Source organism: Labrus bergylta, chromosome 9 (assembly GCF_963930695.1).
Source record: "Labrus bergylta chromosome 9, fLabBer1.1, whole genome shotgun sequence".
Taxonomy (NCBI): Eukaryota; Metazoa; Chordata; class Actinopteri; order Labriformes; family Labridae; genus Labrus; species Labrus bergylta.
This window is the reverse complement of record NC_089203.1, coordinates 31,188,587-31,207,145: the sequence shown is the minus strand read 5'-3', so window position 1 is coordinate 31,207,145 and position 18,559 is coordinate 31,188,587. Positions and strand designations below refer to the sequence as shown.

The window sequence follows — 18,559 nt, the reverse complement described above, 5'->3', positions numbered from 1 at the left end:
GGACTCCTCATCTCATGATCTAACGGTTCTGTTCTTGTCTTTAGGAACGCTTCACATGGAGCAGCCTGAACACAGCTAACAGACAGTCTGAAATGAAGCCTTGAGTCTGTGAGGGACGGAGCTCTGCCACCATGCTGGATTAGTTCAAACCTCTTAGCCTCCCTGCAGACAGCTTTTTAAATCCCTGTTGTTTTAGCAGAATTAACCTCATGTCTTTTCTTATCATGATATAACCGCCACACACACAGCCCTTCATCTCTCTCCATCTCTGCCCCCCCCCCTCTCTCTCTCTCTCTCTCTCTCTCTACCCCCCCCCAGTCCGGGTCCTCTCTCTCTCTCTCTCTCTCTCTCTCTCTACCCCCCCCTCTCAGTCCGGGTCCTCTCCCTCTCACTCTCACTCTCTCTCTCTCTACCCCCCCCTCTCAGTCCGGGTCCTCTCCCTCTCACTCTCTCTCTCTCTCTCTCTCTACCCCCCCCCCCAGTCCGGGTCCTCTCTCTCTCTCTCTCTCTCTCTCTCTCTCTACCTCCCCTCTCAGTCCGGGTCCTCTCCCTCTCACTCTCTCTCTCTCTCTCTCTACCCCCCCTCTCAGTCCGGGTCCTCTCCCTCTCACTCTCTCTCTCTCTCTCTCTCTCTCTACCCCCCCCCCACCCCCTTCAGTCGTGGTCCAGACGATCGGCGCGCAGGACAACTTTCACTCGCGTTATAACGCATGGCATGCAGCCTCTGAGGAAACGGATGAAAATCTACTGAAGATAAAAGAGAAGAAGAATCTACTGAAGATAAAAGAGAAGAAGAATCTACTTAAGATAAAAGACAAAAAGAAGAGACGATTGAAGGATTTTATTTTGTTAACAAACCCACGAGCATGTCGGGATATCACCTTCTGTCCGTGTGGTAACCTGCAGCTGAACGCTTCTCTGAGACCGTCGGGATGGATCTGTGGGGACTCTATCTGTTTCATCTCCTAACTCTGGGTAAGTCATCACTTTACTGACGTCATCAGATGTGGGAATAAGACCTGTCCCTCATTTAGAGAAAGTGTTGTTAAAACAAGCCTTTGCTTCACCTCATCGTCATTGGGGAGCACGAATATCCGTTCAGAGATCAGCTGCCAATCACAGAAAGAGCTCCTGTGTGCGTGTTTAAAACCCGCACGGAGCGCTCCTGTGTGCGTGTTTAAAACCCGCACGGAGCGCTCCTGTGTGCGTGTTTAAAACCCGCACGGAGCGCTCCTGTGTGCGTGTTTAAAACCCGCACGGTGCGCTCCTGTGTGCGTGTTTAAAACCCGCACGGAGCGCTCCTGTGTGCGTGCGTGTTTAAAACCCGCACGGTGCGCTCCTGTGTGCGTGTTTAAAACCCGCACGGTGCGCTCCTGTGTGCGGGGAGGAGGATAGTTTTCTCTCAGTCCACCTCCACTCTTCATGTTTCCACATCCTTCATGATCTCTCTGCTTCCTGCTCTGTGATGGAACTAGCAGCTGGAGTGTTGATTTCTCACTCCCTATTGGCTCACCTGTCTTTATATAAACACACCTGCGGTGATTACCCCCCTGATGGGTCAGTCAGTCTCCCTGCTTAACAAAGACCAGGATGTGAATGATATAAATATATAACATCTGCTGCGTTCATTATTAATGAGCTCAGTCAGAGGAACTGAGGAGGAGGTGAAGTCAGTAATCCTGAATCAGACTTTAATGTCGTTTCACCATCGATTCAGAATTATTCACTTTAAATGAACCGAGCGATGCTTACTCCACCTGGAGAGTTTACTCCACCTGGAGAGTTTACTCCACCTGGAGAGCTTACTCCACCTGGAGAGCTTACTCCACCTGGAGAGTTTACTCCACCTGGAGAGCTTACTCCACCTGGAGAGTTTACTCCACCTGGAGAGTTTACTCCACCTAGAGAGTTTACTCCACCTGGAGAGTTTACTCCACCTAGAGAGTTTACTCCACCTAGAGAGTTTACTCCACCTGGAGAGTTTACTCCACCTAGAGAGTTTACTCCACCTGGAGAGCTTACTCCACCTGGAGAGCGTACTCCACCTGGAGAGTTTAGTTTACTCCACCTGGAGAGTTTACTCCACCTGGAGAGTTTAGTTTACTCCACCTGGAGAGTTTACTCCACCTGGAGAGTTTACTCCACCTGGAGAGTTTAGTTTACTCCACCTGGAGAGTTTACTCCACCTGGAGAGTTTAGTTTACTCCACCTGGAGAGTTTAGTTTACTCCACCTGGAGAGTTTAGTTTACTCCACCTGGAGAGTTTACTCCACCTGGAGTATGTTTGTTGTCTTTGTTGTTTGTTTGTTTGTTTGTTGTCTTTGTTGTTTGTTTGTTGTCTTATTTGTTGTCTTTGTTGTTTGTTTGTTGTCTTTGTTGTTTGTTTTCTTTGTTGTTTGTTTGTTGTCTTTATTTGTTGTCTTTGTTGTTTGTTGTATTTGTTGTCTCTGTTGTTTGTTGACTTTGTGTGTTGTCTTTGTTGTTTGTTTGCTGTCTTTGTTGTCTTTGTTTTTTGTTTCTTGTCTTTGTTGTTTGTTGTCTTTGTTGTTTGTTTGTTTGTTGTCTTTATTTTTTGTCTTTGTTGTATTTGTTTGTTGTCTCTGTTGTTTGTTGACTTTGTGTGTTGTTTGTTTGTTGTCTTTATTTGTTGTCTTTGTTGTATTTGTTTGTTGTCTCTGTTGTTTGTTGACTTTGTGTGTTGTCTTTGTTGTTTGTTTGCTGTCTTTGTTGTCTTTGTTGTTTGTTTGTTGTCTTGTTTGTTTGTTGTCTTTATTTGTTGTCTTTGTTGTATTTGTTTGTTGTCTCTGTTGTTTGTTGACTTTGTGTGTTGTCTTTGTTGTTTGTTTGCTGTCTTTGTTGTCTTTGTTGTTTGTTTGTTGTCTTTTTTGTTTTTTTGTTGTCTTTGTTGTTTGTTGTCTTTGTTGTTTGCAGGCTGTAAACATGTTTATTTGTCCTGTCAAAGCTGGCTCTTTAGAATGAGTGTGTATGTGACTTCAGGCTTTTAGGTCCAGCCTCAAGTGGACAGTGGAGGAACTGCAGGTTGTTGCTCTTCTGGATTGGTTTTGTTTTCCATCAATCAGCTGATTGAGACGAAGCTCAGAGGTTTGAAGTGTTGACATTCAACATGTTGTAAAGAAGGGAATCAGTCAACACTTAATGCATCCTGAACTTGTTCAGATAGCTTGGTGTCCTGTAGCATCAGTGCTGCTTCTCAGACAGGAAACCAACCACTCTGAAGGATACCAGGTTTCCATCCTATCAGTGTCAATGTGAGCGTCACTGAGAATCTGGCAGAGCCGAGGTTAAAAGCTTTTCAGACTGAATGGCTGTTCATTCCTTCCTGTGGGTTGCCTCTGTTCTGCAGCCTTCATCAAAGTGCTTCAAATGTCTTTTGTGTTTCATTAGAGGGGTTTTTTAATGTGCTGCTGAGCGGGAACATTTCTTCTGATGTCAGTCAGTGTGACGGCTCTGACCTTAAATGTGACAGTGTTCAACTTTTCACATACTCATCTGCCTATAGTATCAGACAATCAGAACTGAGAGTAGAAGCAACTCTCATCAGGGAGTCTGTAAGGCCGAGTTAAGCAATGACGGGGGGGGGGGAGTCAAAGAGGTGAGGTGATGCATGAGTCTGAGTTTAAAGGCATCTTCCATTATTATAGCGGAGCGACTTCTCTCTCATTAAATCTTGATTCTACGTGTTTACATTTACAGATTTATGTGATTGAACAAAATGACCACCAACAAGCAGAGAGGACGGACAGAGAACGAACCAATGTTATATTTTTATCAATCAATCAATCAATCAATCAATCAATCAATCAATCTTTATTTGTACAGCACCAACTCACAATTCTTGGTACTACCTCCCGTAGTACATTTAGAGACTGTACCACGAGCAGGCCTGATAACTGAAGGCTCTACCTCCCGTAGTACATTTAGAGACTGTAGGTACCACGAGCAGGCCTGATAACTGAAGGCTCTACCTCCCATTGTACATTTAGAGACCGTAGGTACCACGAGCAGGCCTGATAACTGAAGGCTCTACCTCCCGTAGTACATTTAGAGACTGTAGGTACCACGAGCAGGTCTGATAACTGAAGGCTCTACCTCCCGTAGTACATTTAGAGACTGTAGGTACCACGAGCAGGTCTGATAACTGAAGGCTCTACCTCCCGTAGTACATTTAGAGACTGTAGGTACCACGAGCAGGTCTGATAACTGAAGGCTCTACCTCCCATAGTACATTTAGAGACCGTAGGTACCACGAGCAGGCCTGATAACTGAAGGCTCTACCTCCCATAGTACATTTAGAGACCGTAGGTACCACGAGCAGGCCTGATAACTGAAGGCTCTACCTCCCATAGTACATTTAGAGACTGTAGGTACCACGAGCAGGTCTGATAACTGAAGGCTCTACCTCCCATAGTACATTTAGAGACCGTAGGTACCACGAGCAGGTCTGATAACTGAAAGCTCCCCTGCAGTATCGTCTTTCATAACGCCACCCCTCCCCGTCACAATACTCCCATCAGTTATAATTTTTCCAGTCAGCGTCTGAGATCTGGACTCTGATTCTCTGCTGAGTGTAAGAAGATCCTCTTTAATACTCTGGTGGGTTTCATCCAGCAGAGAGACGAGGAGGCAACAAAGCGACTGCCCCTCCTGAGAAAGACTAAAGTAGTGGTCTTCACCCTCACTCAACAGACGGAGACGGGGTCCCTTAAATATGCACAGCCTTCTGTTTAAGATCGCTATTGATCTGCAGGATTAGATATGGAAGGTGAAAATGATACAGTAATCGTGTACGCTGCTCCCCCCCCCCCCCTGCAGCTCCACTTCCTGCTGCCTCGTTGTGTTTCTGGGACTCTACTGAATCGGGGGGGGGGGGGGGGTCGAGGTTCATGAAGATGAACAGAAGCAACAAAAGGTCAAAGGAAAGGTTTTTCATCAAGTTCTCTGGGTTTGAAATGAATGTTTTCATTACTCTGTCCTTGAGTTCATCTTGAACTTCTCTTTGATTAAAATAGTGACGTATCTGATTCCTCTTTGAATCGCTGGCTTTAATAACCAGGAAGTGCAAACAGGAAGTGAAGAAACAGTCATCAGCTCTATTTTTGATTGATGCTTCAGCTCTGCTGTTCCCAACACAGGTTCCAGGTTTCCTGACAGACAGGATGAATGAGATCACTTCTTCTGGATATCTGTCGCCGTCCACATGCTCTATACGCAGCAGTATTACCATTATTAAATTGAAATAAGAGCAGCCTCAAACGTTATATCATTTAATGACTCTTCCATTGTTTGTTTACATGCACAGGCGAGTGAGTTACGCTGCATTTCAGCCAGTAAATGGGATCGTTTCTTATCTGTGTTTCCAGACTACAGCATATAGAGGCTGAGCTATGGCAGCGCATCGTTTCCAATGAAATGTATTCTAAAGCTGTATGCCTTGGAGGGGCTCTTCACTTAATCAAATCAGTGGAATCAGTTTGTGGCCTCGTCTTAGCCACAATAAAAAGGAAGGACTGGAAATGGTTGTTTGAGCCCTACAAATTAAATTATTGTCTTCTGTTATGCGCCTCAGAGTCTCTGCACTAACTGAGTATAAGCCTCTGAGTCTCTACACCAGCTGAGTATCAGCCTCAGAGTCTTTACACTAACTGAGTATAAGCCTCAGAGTCTCTGCACTAACTGAGTATAAGCCTCAGAGTCTCTGCACTAACTGAGTATAAGCCTCTGAGTCTCTACACCAGCTGAGTATAAGCCTCAGAGTCTTTACACTAACTAAGTATAAGCCTCAGAGTCTTTACACTAACTGAGTCTAAGCCTCAGAGTCTTTACACTAACTGAGTCTAAGCCTCAGAGTCTCTGCACTAACTGAGTTTAAGCCTCTGAGTCTCTACACCAGCTGAGTATAAGCCTCAGAGTCTTTACACTAACTAAGTATAAGCCTCAGAGTCTTTACACTAACTAAGTATAAGCCTCAGAGTCTTTACACTAACTAAGTATAAGCCTCAGAGTCTTTACACTAACTGAGTCTAAGCCTCAGAGTCTCTACACCAACTGAGTATAAGCCTCAGAGTCTCTACACTAACTGAGTCTAAGCCTCAGAGTCTTTACACTAACTGAGTCTAAGCCTCAGAGTTTCTACACTAACTGAGTATAAGCCTCAGAGTCTTTACACTAACTGAGTATAAGCCTCAGAGTCTTTACACTAACTGAGTCTAAGCCTCAGAGTTTCTACACTAACTGAGTCTAAGCCTCAGAGTCTCTACACCAACTGAGTATAAGCCTCAGAGTCTTCACACTAACTGAGTCTAAGCCTCAGAGTCTCTACACTAACTGAGTATAAGCCTCAGAGTCTTTACACTAACTGAGTCCAAGCCTCAGAGTCTCTGCACTAAACTGAGTATAAGCCTCAGAGTCTTTACACTAACTGAGTATAAGCCTCAGAGTCTCTACACTAACTGAGTCTAAGCCTCAGAGTCTCTACACTAACTGAGTCTAAGCCTCAGAGTCTCTACACTAACTGAGTCTAAGCCTCAGAGTCTCTACACTAACTGAGTATAAGCCTCAGAGTCTTTACACTAACTGAGTATAAGCCTCAGAGTCTCTACACTGAGTCTAAGCCTCAGAGTCTCTACACTAACTGAGTATAAGCCTCAGAGTCTCTACACTAACTGAGTATAAGCCTCAGAGCCTCTACACTAACTGAGTATAAGCCTCAGAGTCTCTACACTAACTGAGTATAAGCCTCAGAGAGCCTTAAAGAGAGCCAATCAAAGCAGGATGTCGGGCGACCTCGTTAGAAGTTGGTCGGGGTAGATGGACGGGTCTTGTGGAGGATCAGGACTTTAACAAAGGGACAGAAAATGTCAGTGTCCAATGCCAATGGCAAATCTCTTTTTTCCATTGGTCATATATTGATATATACATTATTATATAATAAATATTTATGTTGTCTGTAGAGTTACTCTCCAGAGAAATGATGAACGCCATCATTTAGTAGAACGGGTGTTTAAATAACTTCTGTCTGTAGTTTGGTGAAAGAGAAACAGGACACACGTGGAGTCAAGCTTTAGAGTTTGTCTCTCCACGATAGTGAGAACGTTTGGACACATCGTCCTGCACTCAGTCAACAGTCATGTCTAACCCCCTCCCCCCTCTGCTCCAACATTAACCCCCGAGTGTCCAACGCTGAGCAGCAGCAATGATTCATTACAGACTGAATCTTTTATCTTCCACAGTCGCTGATCGTCCTTTAGTGTCAGATTCAAAAGTCTCCTTTGATTGGCTCTAGACTGAAATAATGTGAAGCAGCTTATACGTGTGATGAGTGACCATCTTTACTGGGGCCGCTCTGGTTTACTGTAATATAATATATAATGTTCCCCCAAGCTTCCTGCTGAGCTCATTCATCAGCTCGTGTTCTTCTGTGTCACCTTGTAATGTGACGATGACAGAAGTTGGACCACTGTTAACGGAAAGGGAACACGCCATTACCAAAGCAGCAGACAGGAACTGGCTGGAGGGCACCTGTCTGCAGGAGCTGCAGTGGATTTACAACATCTGCTCCATGCAGGAAAGGACGCCACCTCAGCTCACTGTTAGTCAGACACAAAGAACCATGCAGCAAAGAAACTGTAATACTGCGCAGAGAAACTCCTCATCAAACTTTGAGCTCACATTAAGGAAAGATGCAGCAGCCAGTATGTCCTCCTTCTAACTTTAGATTCTGCTCCTGAATGCTCTGGATTTGTTTGGACCAGAGAAGGTAGGTGGTTTTAAGGCTACCCCCCACACGGCCGTTTTGGACGCCCCTCGGTTTGCCAGATATGAAAGCAGTTATCAGGTCAACAGGTGTTGCAGTGATGGAAGTGGGCAAGAGAAGTGGTTCAGATAGAAGTGATTGTACCCGACCTAAAAAGCCTCTGCATGTTTCTAATAAGCTCCACGAGCAGAAACGTGCTCAAACTAGGATCAATATTGGAGATGCTTTTGAAAAATGGAGAGAGGTTAGAACACAGAAAGGTTTACAGACCCATGCAGAGCTGGATAAACACTGAAGCTTCAGAGTCCACCACATGGTGACCTGTGTGAGCATGGAGCTAACCCTCATGTCGCCTCATGTCAAGTGTTCATCCCTCGCTGTGTGTGTGTATACGTTATATTTTTTCTGACCTCTGCACATCAGCTGACTGTACATCACTAACAGTGTGATGTCAGTGTGGCCGACAGCTCTGACGGTGACCAATAGGACCTCGCGGTTTAGATCTTGCAGGAATGACTTTTACTTTTCACAAGTCACATTGGACAGACGATGAGGCAGAGGTTAAAGAAGAGTTTACTTGTTGTCTTTTAGTGATTCTCCAGCCTGTGTTGACTGAAGACCTAACCCTAACCCCCCTTTTGGTGTCCATGTGTCGCCTTTTGGGGTCTGACCCCACTGCGACCTTTAAAACAGGGAGCCTGTAACTGAGCTACAGCAGGTCACTGTTCTGGTCCCACGGGGGCCCTGGTGACTGACAGAGTCCTCTGCTCTGGGGTGTACCTTAACAACATCTGGTCACGCTGACACACATTTCACTTTCTGTCATCTTAATGTCGATCTCTGTCGCGACGTTCTTTTTTTTTTTTAATATATATTTTATTCATTTTTTAAACATAACAAGCACAGAACAAGACAGCACAGATGTAACCAAATTACTGAATAATTTTTTTTTTTTTTTTTTTTTTTAATATATATATATTTAAAAAAATAAAAAAAATAAAATAATAATAACATACATGGGTTGTAATAACATATATCATATCAGATACAATCTTATCTACCTAAATTACATGTCAAAGGGAAAAAACATGACTATGATGTATTTTTGAAGATAAAGTGTGGACACCCTTTCTGCAATAAGCCAACCAGATCAGTGGGAAGATAATCTATGAAGGGTTGCCAAATATTATAAAATAAGTTGTTATTGCCCTTTAATTTAGCACTGAGGTGTTCCATAGGAAGAACCTTAAATGTTTCTCTGTACCACTGTGTAACTGATGGAGGCTTCTCCTGAATCCACTGAAACAGAATACATCTCCTCGCTAGGAGCAGAAGTTTACCCATTAGAACGAGCTGTGCGACGTTCTTTTAATGGCGTGGTTTCAGATGCCACTTAAAGATATCTGAGGCAAACAGAGACACAAAATCAAATCCCTCCAAAACCGATGTTGATGCCTGGACTTGTAACCGGGGTCTCCCCCACAGAATGGACCACATGTTGTTATCATCATGGTGTCAGATAAACATGGAGAGTTTAAGAAGTGCTTGTAGATATGAAGACAGCTCAATCTGCAGTTATCATGCAGGTATCTGTACCTGTAACTAAACCTTAGTCCAATCGTCCTGCAGACCAAACAAAGTCCTGACAGCTTTCACTAAACGGGTACATTCTGGTCGTCTCAAGTTCTCTTCAGATATCTGTTTTTGATGATTCATTTCATTTGTTTTCTCCAGATAACAAAGCTTGTGTTCTCATCATAATGGATGAATTATCTCCAGATAACAAAGCTTATAATAACAACATGATTTACTGGTGATCTAGAAAACAGAGAGTAGTCACTGTTATAGGCCAGGCAACTACATGCCATTCTGCCATTGGCCACACTAGTGAGATCAGTTAAACTAGTTTCTGTTTGTGTTTCTGCACCTCTGAGGTCATATAGGTCAAGATCTGGAGAAAACAAGCAGAATCGACTCGTTACCACAGGAGGAAAACAGAGTTTTTGTTCAGGGCTTCTGAGATATCAGCCAACCGTTCATTGACGCTTCATTGAGGCTATGCGACACATTGAAGTAATCTACAGCTAGAACAGACAGCCGTTTCACATCACCAGTGTAGTGTGCATCTGGATCCATAAAATTAAAAAACATGGTAAAAAGCCCCCTGATTTATTGCCTTAGAAAACAAGCAAAGGAAATGACAACAAAGGCAATCAGCTGAAAAGGCGGCTCTGAAGATTCATGTCTTTGCTGACACCAGACTGGGGGCATGGAGGGAGAGGCACAGAACAACCCCATCAGGGAAAGTGCCTGTCAGTCAATGTATTGGAATGTTTGGCCCGCCCCCCTCCTGTAATGACTCTTGAGTGACAGCCACAGCTGGCAGGTATTATGGCCTTGCCACAACATCAGACCCGAGAGGAGGTTGACACTTAATCACTTTGTTAAAGCAGCGCTGCCACTGTTCCTCTAACATTCCTCTGAGTGCACAGAAACTGTTGTTCTACTTGTTTCAGTATTTGAGCACCATCCAGTCACACCTTCCTGCTTAAAACATCCAGCCACCAAATGTTTGTCTCATTCAGGAGATGTGTGCCAGTCTGAAGCACGTTCCATTGATTGAGTTGATTTAAATCATACTTTTAGAGAAGAGAACTGATTCTACTACTCAGTTTTGTAACTCAAACGCTCTGACATGAGCTGGGCTGCAGACATCTCCATTAAACGTCTGCGTAAACATTAGAAACATCATCATTTCTCTTTTAGTCTTATCTTGGTTTTTATCCACAAATCAATGGAACAACACCTTCCATGAACAATTTTTAGTTCAGTGGTATTTAGCACTTTTGATTCTGTAGGTATGTCTGATGAGGGGGGCTGTGATTGGATGGCAGGTGTCACATCATGGATGCGGCTAAACACTGAAGCTTCAGTGTCTGCGACATGGCATCTTTGAAGCTAAATCAACAGTTGGGTCTCCACACTTGTGTTTTGACGTCTTCCATGGAGTGTGGCTGCGGAGCTCACTTTTCTTTTTTTATGAATGCAGATGGATGTTTTTCTGTCTCATGTCCCAGGTTTTTAAGGAGAGACATCAAAAAGTCTTCAGAAGGCTCTGCAGAGACATTGGACATTGCCAAACAGCCGATGTTTGGCAGTAAACATTAAAACTATGAAGATCATTTACAAATGTAAAGAGCACTGAAACGAAAATACACATGAAGTGCACCGACACATCTACCGCCCGCCTCACTGGGCTGAAGACACACAAACATTACAGCTTCATTAAGTTTGATTTTCCATTTGATCTCTCCTGAAGTGGACCATTAAGTCGGAGCGCGAGCGTAACTGATCAGCCAATCAGCTGGTGATTTATGTGGCAGGAACCTGAGGACTTCACTGAGCCTGCAAACACATTGATTACTGACATGGTTAATTGGCTGAGCCCACTGGTTCATTGAGACAGACTCATTGGAAATGTCCAATCAAACAGCTCATTTGCATTCATGATGTATGGAGTCTCTTCCAGCTCTTGTCCAGGCAGCACAGTGTGACACACACATAGCAGGAAAGGCCCGGGATCTCTGCCGTCAATTTACAACTGACCATCTGGCCTTCCAGGGCGTTGGCGTTGGTTTTGATGTCTCTTTGTATCCACATTTCTGTTTTGGGTGCACTTAGCTGACGTGTGCTGAATAGTGTATGAGCGTGTGGATAACTCCTGATGTGAGCGAGGCGCTCTTCAGCTGAGCGCTCTGAACTCAGATCCAGCCTCGTTTAATGGATTAAACCGTGTTGACAGAAAGTCAAAAGTATTCTTTCTCTTCTCCTTAAGGGAGAGTGTGTCGGTGTGATTTAGAGATCAGAACAGAAGCTGAGATATCTGAAGTGTCTGCAGATTAAAGAAGCATGAAATTGAAAAATGTAGAGGTGGTATGAATGCACCGTGTCGTCTTATTGGTCTAGTCATGCTCAGGAATACATCTGAATAACCTGTGAGCACAGTCCTTAAACCAAACATGTTTCATATTGGAGAGAAAGGAATCCTGTGGAGCCACAGCAACACTTCAATGGGCACAAACATTGTGAACAACATGCTGCATGAAACCAGCCCTGATGGCTGCTCAGGATACGGCTCTCTGGCAGCAGTACAATAACACCACAGGTGGTTCACCCGAACGACAACTGAAAGGATGAGTGGCAGGTTTTTTTTTTTTAACAATCCACCACCTCCACCTCCACCTAACTCCACAAAGTCTTTATTGGATGTTGAGCTCCATGACAAAAGGAAATGTTACGCTGCTTAATTTCTACACTTCAAACATACTGACGTGTAAAATCAGGGTTATGTAAAAGCTATTGCTGCATGACAGGTCGATAAAATGTCCGTTACACAAGAAAATATGTTTTTATTAAAGTCAGCTGCTGAAGCAGAAATCTGTTCAGGGACACTGAGAGCAGCTGCAGAATACTTTCTGTTAATATGACTGAAAACCGATCGATCAGTGACAATCTGATGAATAAGGTGTAAGATCGTTAATGAACATCTTCGTTTGGTCCCTGATACATCATCTGACTGTTTGGTCCTGTAATCTGGGGGGGGGGGATATTCTGTCATAAGGTGTTCTACCTGTCATTTCCATTTTCCTAATGAGGCTATCTCTGGATCAGTCACTCACCTCTCAATATGGAGCGTGTGTTAGCTTTAGCTCGTGCTAACATCAGAATACTTTTACACAGAGAGATTTTATTTATATTTCTCAGACTCAGATGAAAGACGTCACATCTGTGCACAAACTCACTTTGCTGTTGATTTCACCATTTTCTGATCCAGGTTTCTGCCTGTTCTACATGAGTCTGGTTCTGATCCAGGTTTCTGCCTATTCTACATGAGTCTGGTTCTGATCCAGGTTTCTGTCTGTTCAACATGAGTCTGGTTCCGCTACAGAAAAGCAGGAAGTCCAACTATCAGAAACTTTTAACTGAAAATGAACCTTTTCCATTCTTTCACAATAAAAATAAGTACACATTGTGCTGTCAGAGTCCGTCAGAGTCCGTCAGAGTTCATCGGAATCCGTCAGAGTCCGTCAGAGTCTGTCAGAGTCCATCAGAGTCCAACAGAGTCCATCAGAGTCATATCAGAGTCCATCAGAGTCCATCAGAGTCTATCAGAGACAACTCAATATATGAACACATTACTCACTTACAATGTGTCATAAGAAGAAAAATATATGAACGAGTCAGCCTTCAGGCCATTAGGGTTAGGTTGGGGTTAGGGGTTCTTCTGGAGTCAGGGTGAGATGTGAGAGATTTAGTCACAACAAAGAAAGTTCTCCTCTAATTATCTGAATGGAGTGACGATCAGTCTTAAAGGGTTAATGTGACAAAACAAATCAAATCAAAGAAATGTCATCGATGAATAGTCAGGGATCAACCAAAGTCAGGAGTCCTCATTTGGACCAGGAATACCTGCAAAGATGGTCCATAGCATGGCGGCTAACACCAGTAAACGTTTTAGAAACATCGAGTAGATGTTGGTTGATTAAGCGGTAGTAGTGAATATCAGCATATCTGAGATCCAGTCATAAGAAGACAGATTAGGAAAGCCTTTATTCAGTACAGCAGCTCATTATCAATGTCACTTTGACAGTGGATTAATAAAAACATTTTTATGTATTTAATAGAAACTGGACTGTAACAAAGACAAACAAACTACTTTGAGCATCTCTTCATGTTTCCACAAACCAAAGACTTTGCATTATGTTCGTCTGTAGGTTTATATATCAGTAAGAACAGATCCTGCTGATGGTTTCCTTTAAGACTGAGTGGTACTGTAACTGTATTGATCATAGACTGCTGCACACAGTCAATCACACAAAGTGTCTCTGGTGTGTTCTCATCAAACATGCTCCGTCCCCTCATCCGTCTCTTCTCTGTTCTCATTGGATCTCTCACAGCTCTGTTAGAGGTGATCCAGGCCGGTAGAGACTGCTTGCTGGCCGGAGACTCATGCTCGGGTGATGAGACTTGCAGTCCACGTCTGCGGACTTTGCGGCAGTGTGTGGCGGGTAATGGCAGCGTGAAGCTGGGTCCTGGTGCCAGGAGTCAGTGTGCCAATGCAGTGTCAGCCCTGCTGTCCAGCCCCTTACAAGGCTGCCAGTGCAAACGAGGCATGAAGAAAGAAAAGAACTGCCTCAGCATCTACTGGAGCCTTCATCAGTCCATCATGCACGGTCAGCTTTCATTTTCATAATATTCATCAGTCCCATCTTTGTTTTATTAATGCATGTAGCTCAAGAAGCAGAGCTTGTTCAGACTAATAAAGGTAGAGCCTATAAATACGTAGACTCATGAACTGGGATGTTTTATTCTCAGGACTGAACCTGGTGGAGAGTTTTCCCTATGAGCCTGTACACAGGGAGTACGACTACGTCCGCTTGGCCTCTATAGCAGCTGGTAAGTTCCCTGACCTTCATTAGATTTCACCCTCTGAACAGGTTTTGTTCTGCCAGAAATACAAGACCAGAACCAGCAGAGGTCCCCAAACACGCTTATACAAGTAGGCCCTTTCATCAAAACAGAACTCCAGCTTCAAGGATTTCTTTAAAAATTATTCGAAGACTCCTTTGTCTGGACTTAAGACCTCTTCACACAGGATTAGTATAACCTGGGGACCTCTGATAATTTGAAATAACTGAGGAGGACATCTGTGGTTTTAATCCAGTGAGTATTGTACATGTTTTTTATTAGTTGAGTAAAAATGACAAATGTAATCACGGCCAAATCAGCATCTGTCATTTGGGGTGCTTTTTGTTTCTGCTGCTGAAAAAGTGAGCATACTAAATATATATAAACCTATATATTCAGTATGCTCACTGTTTGGTTGTTTGTAGAAATGTATGTGTAAGTGTAAAGGATATGGATATTGACTTTCAATTCAGTGTACTTCTTGTGATGAAAGATACAATATCTGTTCATAAAGTTTCACTAATATCTGTTCACCATATATCACTGATATCTGTTCACTCTGTATCACTAATATCTGTTCACCATATATCACTGATATCTGTTCACTCTGTATCACTAATATCTGTTCACTATGTATCACTAATATCTGTTCACTCTGTATCACTAATATCTCTTCACCATATATCACTAATATCTGTTCACTCTGCATCACTAATATGTCTTCACCATATATCACTAATATCTGTTCACTCTGCATCACTAATATCTGTTCACTATATATCACTAATATCTGTTCACTCTGCATCACTAATATCTGTTCACTATGTATCACTAATATCTCTTCACCATATATGACTAATATCTGTTCACTCTGCATCACTAATATCTGTTCACTCTGTATCTGTTCACTCTGTATTACTAATATCTCTTCACCCTGTATCACTAATATCTGTTCACTAATATATCACTAATATCTGTTCACTCTGTATCACAAATATCAATTCACTCTTCATAACTTTTATCTGTTCACTAATGTATCACCAATATCTGTTCACACTGTGTCACTATTATCTGTTCACTCTATATCACTAATATATGTTCACTAATGTATCACTAATATCTGTTCACTATGTATCACTAATATCTGTTAACTATGTGTCACTGATATCTGTTCACTAATGTATCACCAATATCTGTTCACTCTGTATCACTAATATCTGTTCACTCTGTGTCACTAATATCTGTTCACTATATATCACTAATATCTGTTCACTATTTATCACTAATATCTGTTCACCCTGTATCACTAATATATGTTCGTCCGGTATCACTAATATTTGTTCACTCTTTATCACTTATATCTGTTCAATAATGCATCACTAATATCTGTTCACTCTGTATCACTAATATCTTTTCACTTTGTATCACTAATATCTGTTCAATAATGTATCACTAATATCTGTTCACTCTGTATCACTAATGTCTGTTCACTCTTTATCACTAATATCTGTTCACTCTGTCACTAATATCTGTTCACTCGGTATCACCAATATCTCTTCACCATATATCACTAATATCTGGTCACTAATGTATCACTAATATCTGTTCACTCTATCACTAATATTGGTTCACTCTGTATCACTAATACCTGTTCACTCTGTATCACTAACATCTTGCTTTTCTCTGCCCCCCCCCCCCCCTTCCTCCCACAGAGTCTAAAGTTGGCATGACGACAGTGAACCGCTGCCTGGATGCAGCGAAGGCCTGCAATGTGGACGATTTGTGCCAAAAGCTCCGCACAGAGTACGTCTCAGCCTGCATCAAACCCACCGCCAAGTCGGGGCTTTGCAACCGGCCTAAATGCAACAAAGCGCTGCGCAGGTTCTTTGACCGCGTACCCGCCGATTACACACATGAACTGCTCTTCTGCCCGTGTACAGACACGGCGTGTGCAGAGCGTCGCCGGCAGACGATTGTACCCAGCTGCTCTTATGAAAGCGGAGACAAACCAAACTGCATCACACAGATGGGGATCTGCAATGCTGACTATGTGTGCAGGTAAGACATATGAAAGTTACTGCTCATACATTTGGTCTCTTATGCACACACTAACATATTGTTATGAAGTCCAGGTTTAATGACCCCTCTTTCTTAAAGTAGACCATATCTGCATCACTCCCAGGTTAGCTGAGTCTCTTTGTGTAAACTCACATACCGTGCTCCCAAGTTGTTCTTTGTTATAAATTAAATGTATTATTATGTCCTATGGCTATATGGTCATCCAATCAATGGATTGGCTTGCTGTGTTACCCTGAAGTTTCCCACCACATCTGGTTAGAAGACCCCACAGAGCCTGTTGGAATAACACATGAAATACTGAGCTCAGATAAAGAAGCCAACGGATCAGAGCTACCTCTGGTCATTAGTTTTCACAGCTCCATTACACTCTGAGGGCATTCTTAATGATCCCAGGTCTGAGGGATGAAATATATGACTATCACTTTCACATTACAGTCCAATGCGTCCAGTCCTCACCACGGGCAGCGATAGATCTCCATGTCTGAGGGGGAAACTCTTAATTAAAGGAAAACTTACATCAGAGAGGAGAGATCCAAAAGAATGAGCTAACTACTTTACTAACTGCTGTTTCTCAGGTCTCGTCTCGCTCAGTTTCAGTACGACTGTGAACCGTCTGAAACATCTGCCAACGGCTGCAGCCGCAAAGACCATGGAGCCTGTCTCCTCGCCTACACAGGGCTCATAGGTATGTGCACACCTGACAAGTAACACAGACAGGAGAGAACAATGGAGGAAGGGAAAATGAAATAAAGGGAGCATGTGGATCAGAAAATATATATGAGCAGAAACAAAGTGTGAAAAATAGCCACAGGCTGGATTCATAAACTCAGAACCGGTAAAGACAGTTCAATCAGGAGAGACAATTGATTAAAGACAATTATTTATTACAGTGAAATATGGAAATGTTTCTTGACAGAAATCATTTTGGCGCTTGGACTCTATGGGGTGGGCGATATGTGGAATGACAATTCTTAGCAACGGCAGAATAGATCCCCCCCCATGGAGTCCAGACACTGGTGGTGGTGAAGCTGATGACTTGATGAGACCAGATGGGATAAGAAATGATGGATAAGGATTCTGCGAGATGGCGGTGTTGGGGAGGTGGAGGGGCGCACGAAACTTCAACATGAAGGGACTAAGGGAGAGAAAGAATCATATTTAAAAGGGGAGCAGAACGATGATAGGTTGAAAATAAGGGTGGAACACCATGCCATTGGTTAGGTGAGTACCGCTGACGAGACAGCTGATTAACCAATGACAGCCCCCAGAAAATGACAGTTATATAGTCTTCCTTACTGAACATACGCTAGAGCTTCATATAATATCTATAAAGTACAAGACAAAAGTTCAAGATTAAGAAAAACAATCTGTCATTAGAGACAGAAGTTTTTGATTAAAGTCAGTAAAGAGGAATCACAGCTCCATGGGGGACAGAGGACCTCTAATGAAGCCTCAGCACAAACACACTTTTATTTATTAAAGCGCTTCAAATCCAGCATCCAGCAAGAACATTATCGTCCCAATGCTGGCCTAACCACCATCATCCTGTGTTTACATGAGCCCAGCATACAGGCGGTGCATCGTCCATTAGTGTTTCAGGAAGCAGTACAGTGTAACCTGCCCGAGCTGAATGAATCTTTAATGATGATTGAGGCCTGCTGCGGTTCCTCTGCAGGAAGTACAATGACTCCAAACTACGTTGACAACTCCACGTCCAGCGTGGCTCCGTGGTGCACCTGCTCCTCCAGCGGGAGCCGCAAAGACGAGTGTGAAACGTTCCTGGGACACTTTACCAACAACATCTGTCTCCGTGAGTAACATCTGTCACCATGAGTAACACCTGTCCCATAAGTAACACCTGTCCCAGTGAGTAACACCTGTCCCTGTGAGTAACACCTGTCCCTTTGAGTAACACCTGTCCCTGTGAGTAACACCTGTCCCTGTGAGTAACACCTGTCCCTTTGAGTAACACCTGTCCCTGTGAGTAACACCTGTCCCTGTGAGTAACACCTGTCCCTGTGAGTAACATCTGTCCCTGTGAGAAACACCTGTCCCTTTGAGTAACACCTGTCCCTGTGAGTAACACCTGTCCCTGTGCGTAACATCTGTCTCTGTGAGTAACATCTGTCCCCATGAGTAACACCTGTCCCGTGAGTAACACCTGTCCCCGTGAGTAACACCTGTCCCTGTGAGTAACACCTGTCCCGTGAGTAACATCTGTCCCTGTGAGAAACACCT

At 43.3% G+C, this 18,559-nt stretch overlaps 1 protein-coding gene across 1 annotated transcript in view; it reads left to right on the top strand.

Moving 5' to 3' along the window:
- Positions 1-658: 658 nt before the first annotated feature.
- The window catches only part of LOC110002411 (GDNF family receptor alpha-4-like), a 22,425-nt gene continuing 4,524 nt past the window's right edge, over positions 659-18,559 (top strand). The window contains exons 1-6 of the mRNA XM_065959065.1: positions 659-975; positions 13,732-14,007; positions 14,150-14,230; positions 15,955-16,300; positions 16,897-17,006; positions 17,997-18,131. Coding sequence (XP_065815137.1) covers positions 933-975; positions 13,732-14,007; positions 14,150-14,230; positions 15,955-16,300; positions 16,897-17,006; positions 17,997-18,131 — 991 coding nt within the window. The 5' untranslated portion in view covers positions 659-932. The remainder of the gene's footprint in view (positions 976-13,731; positions 14,008-14,149; positions 14,231-15,954; positions 16,301-16,896; positions 17,007-17,996; positions 18,132-18,559) is intronic.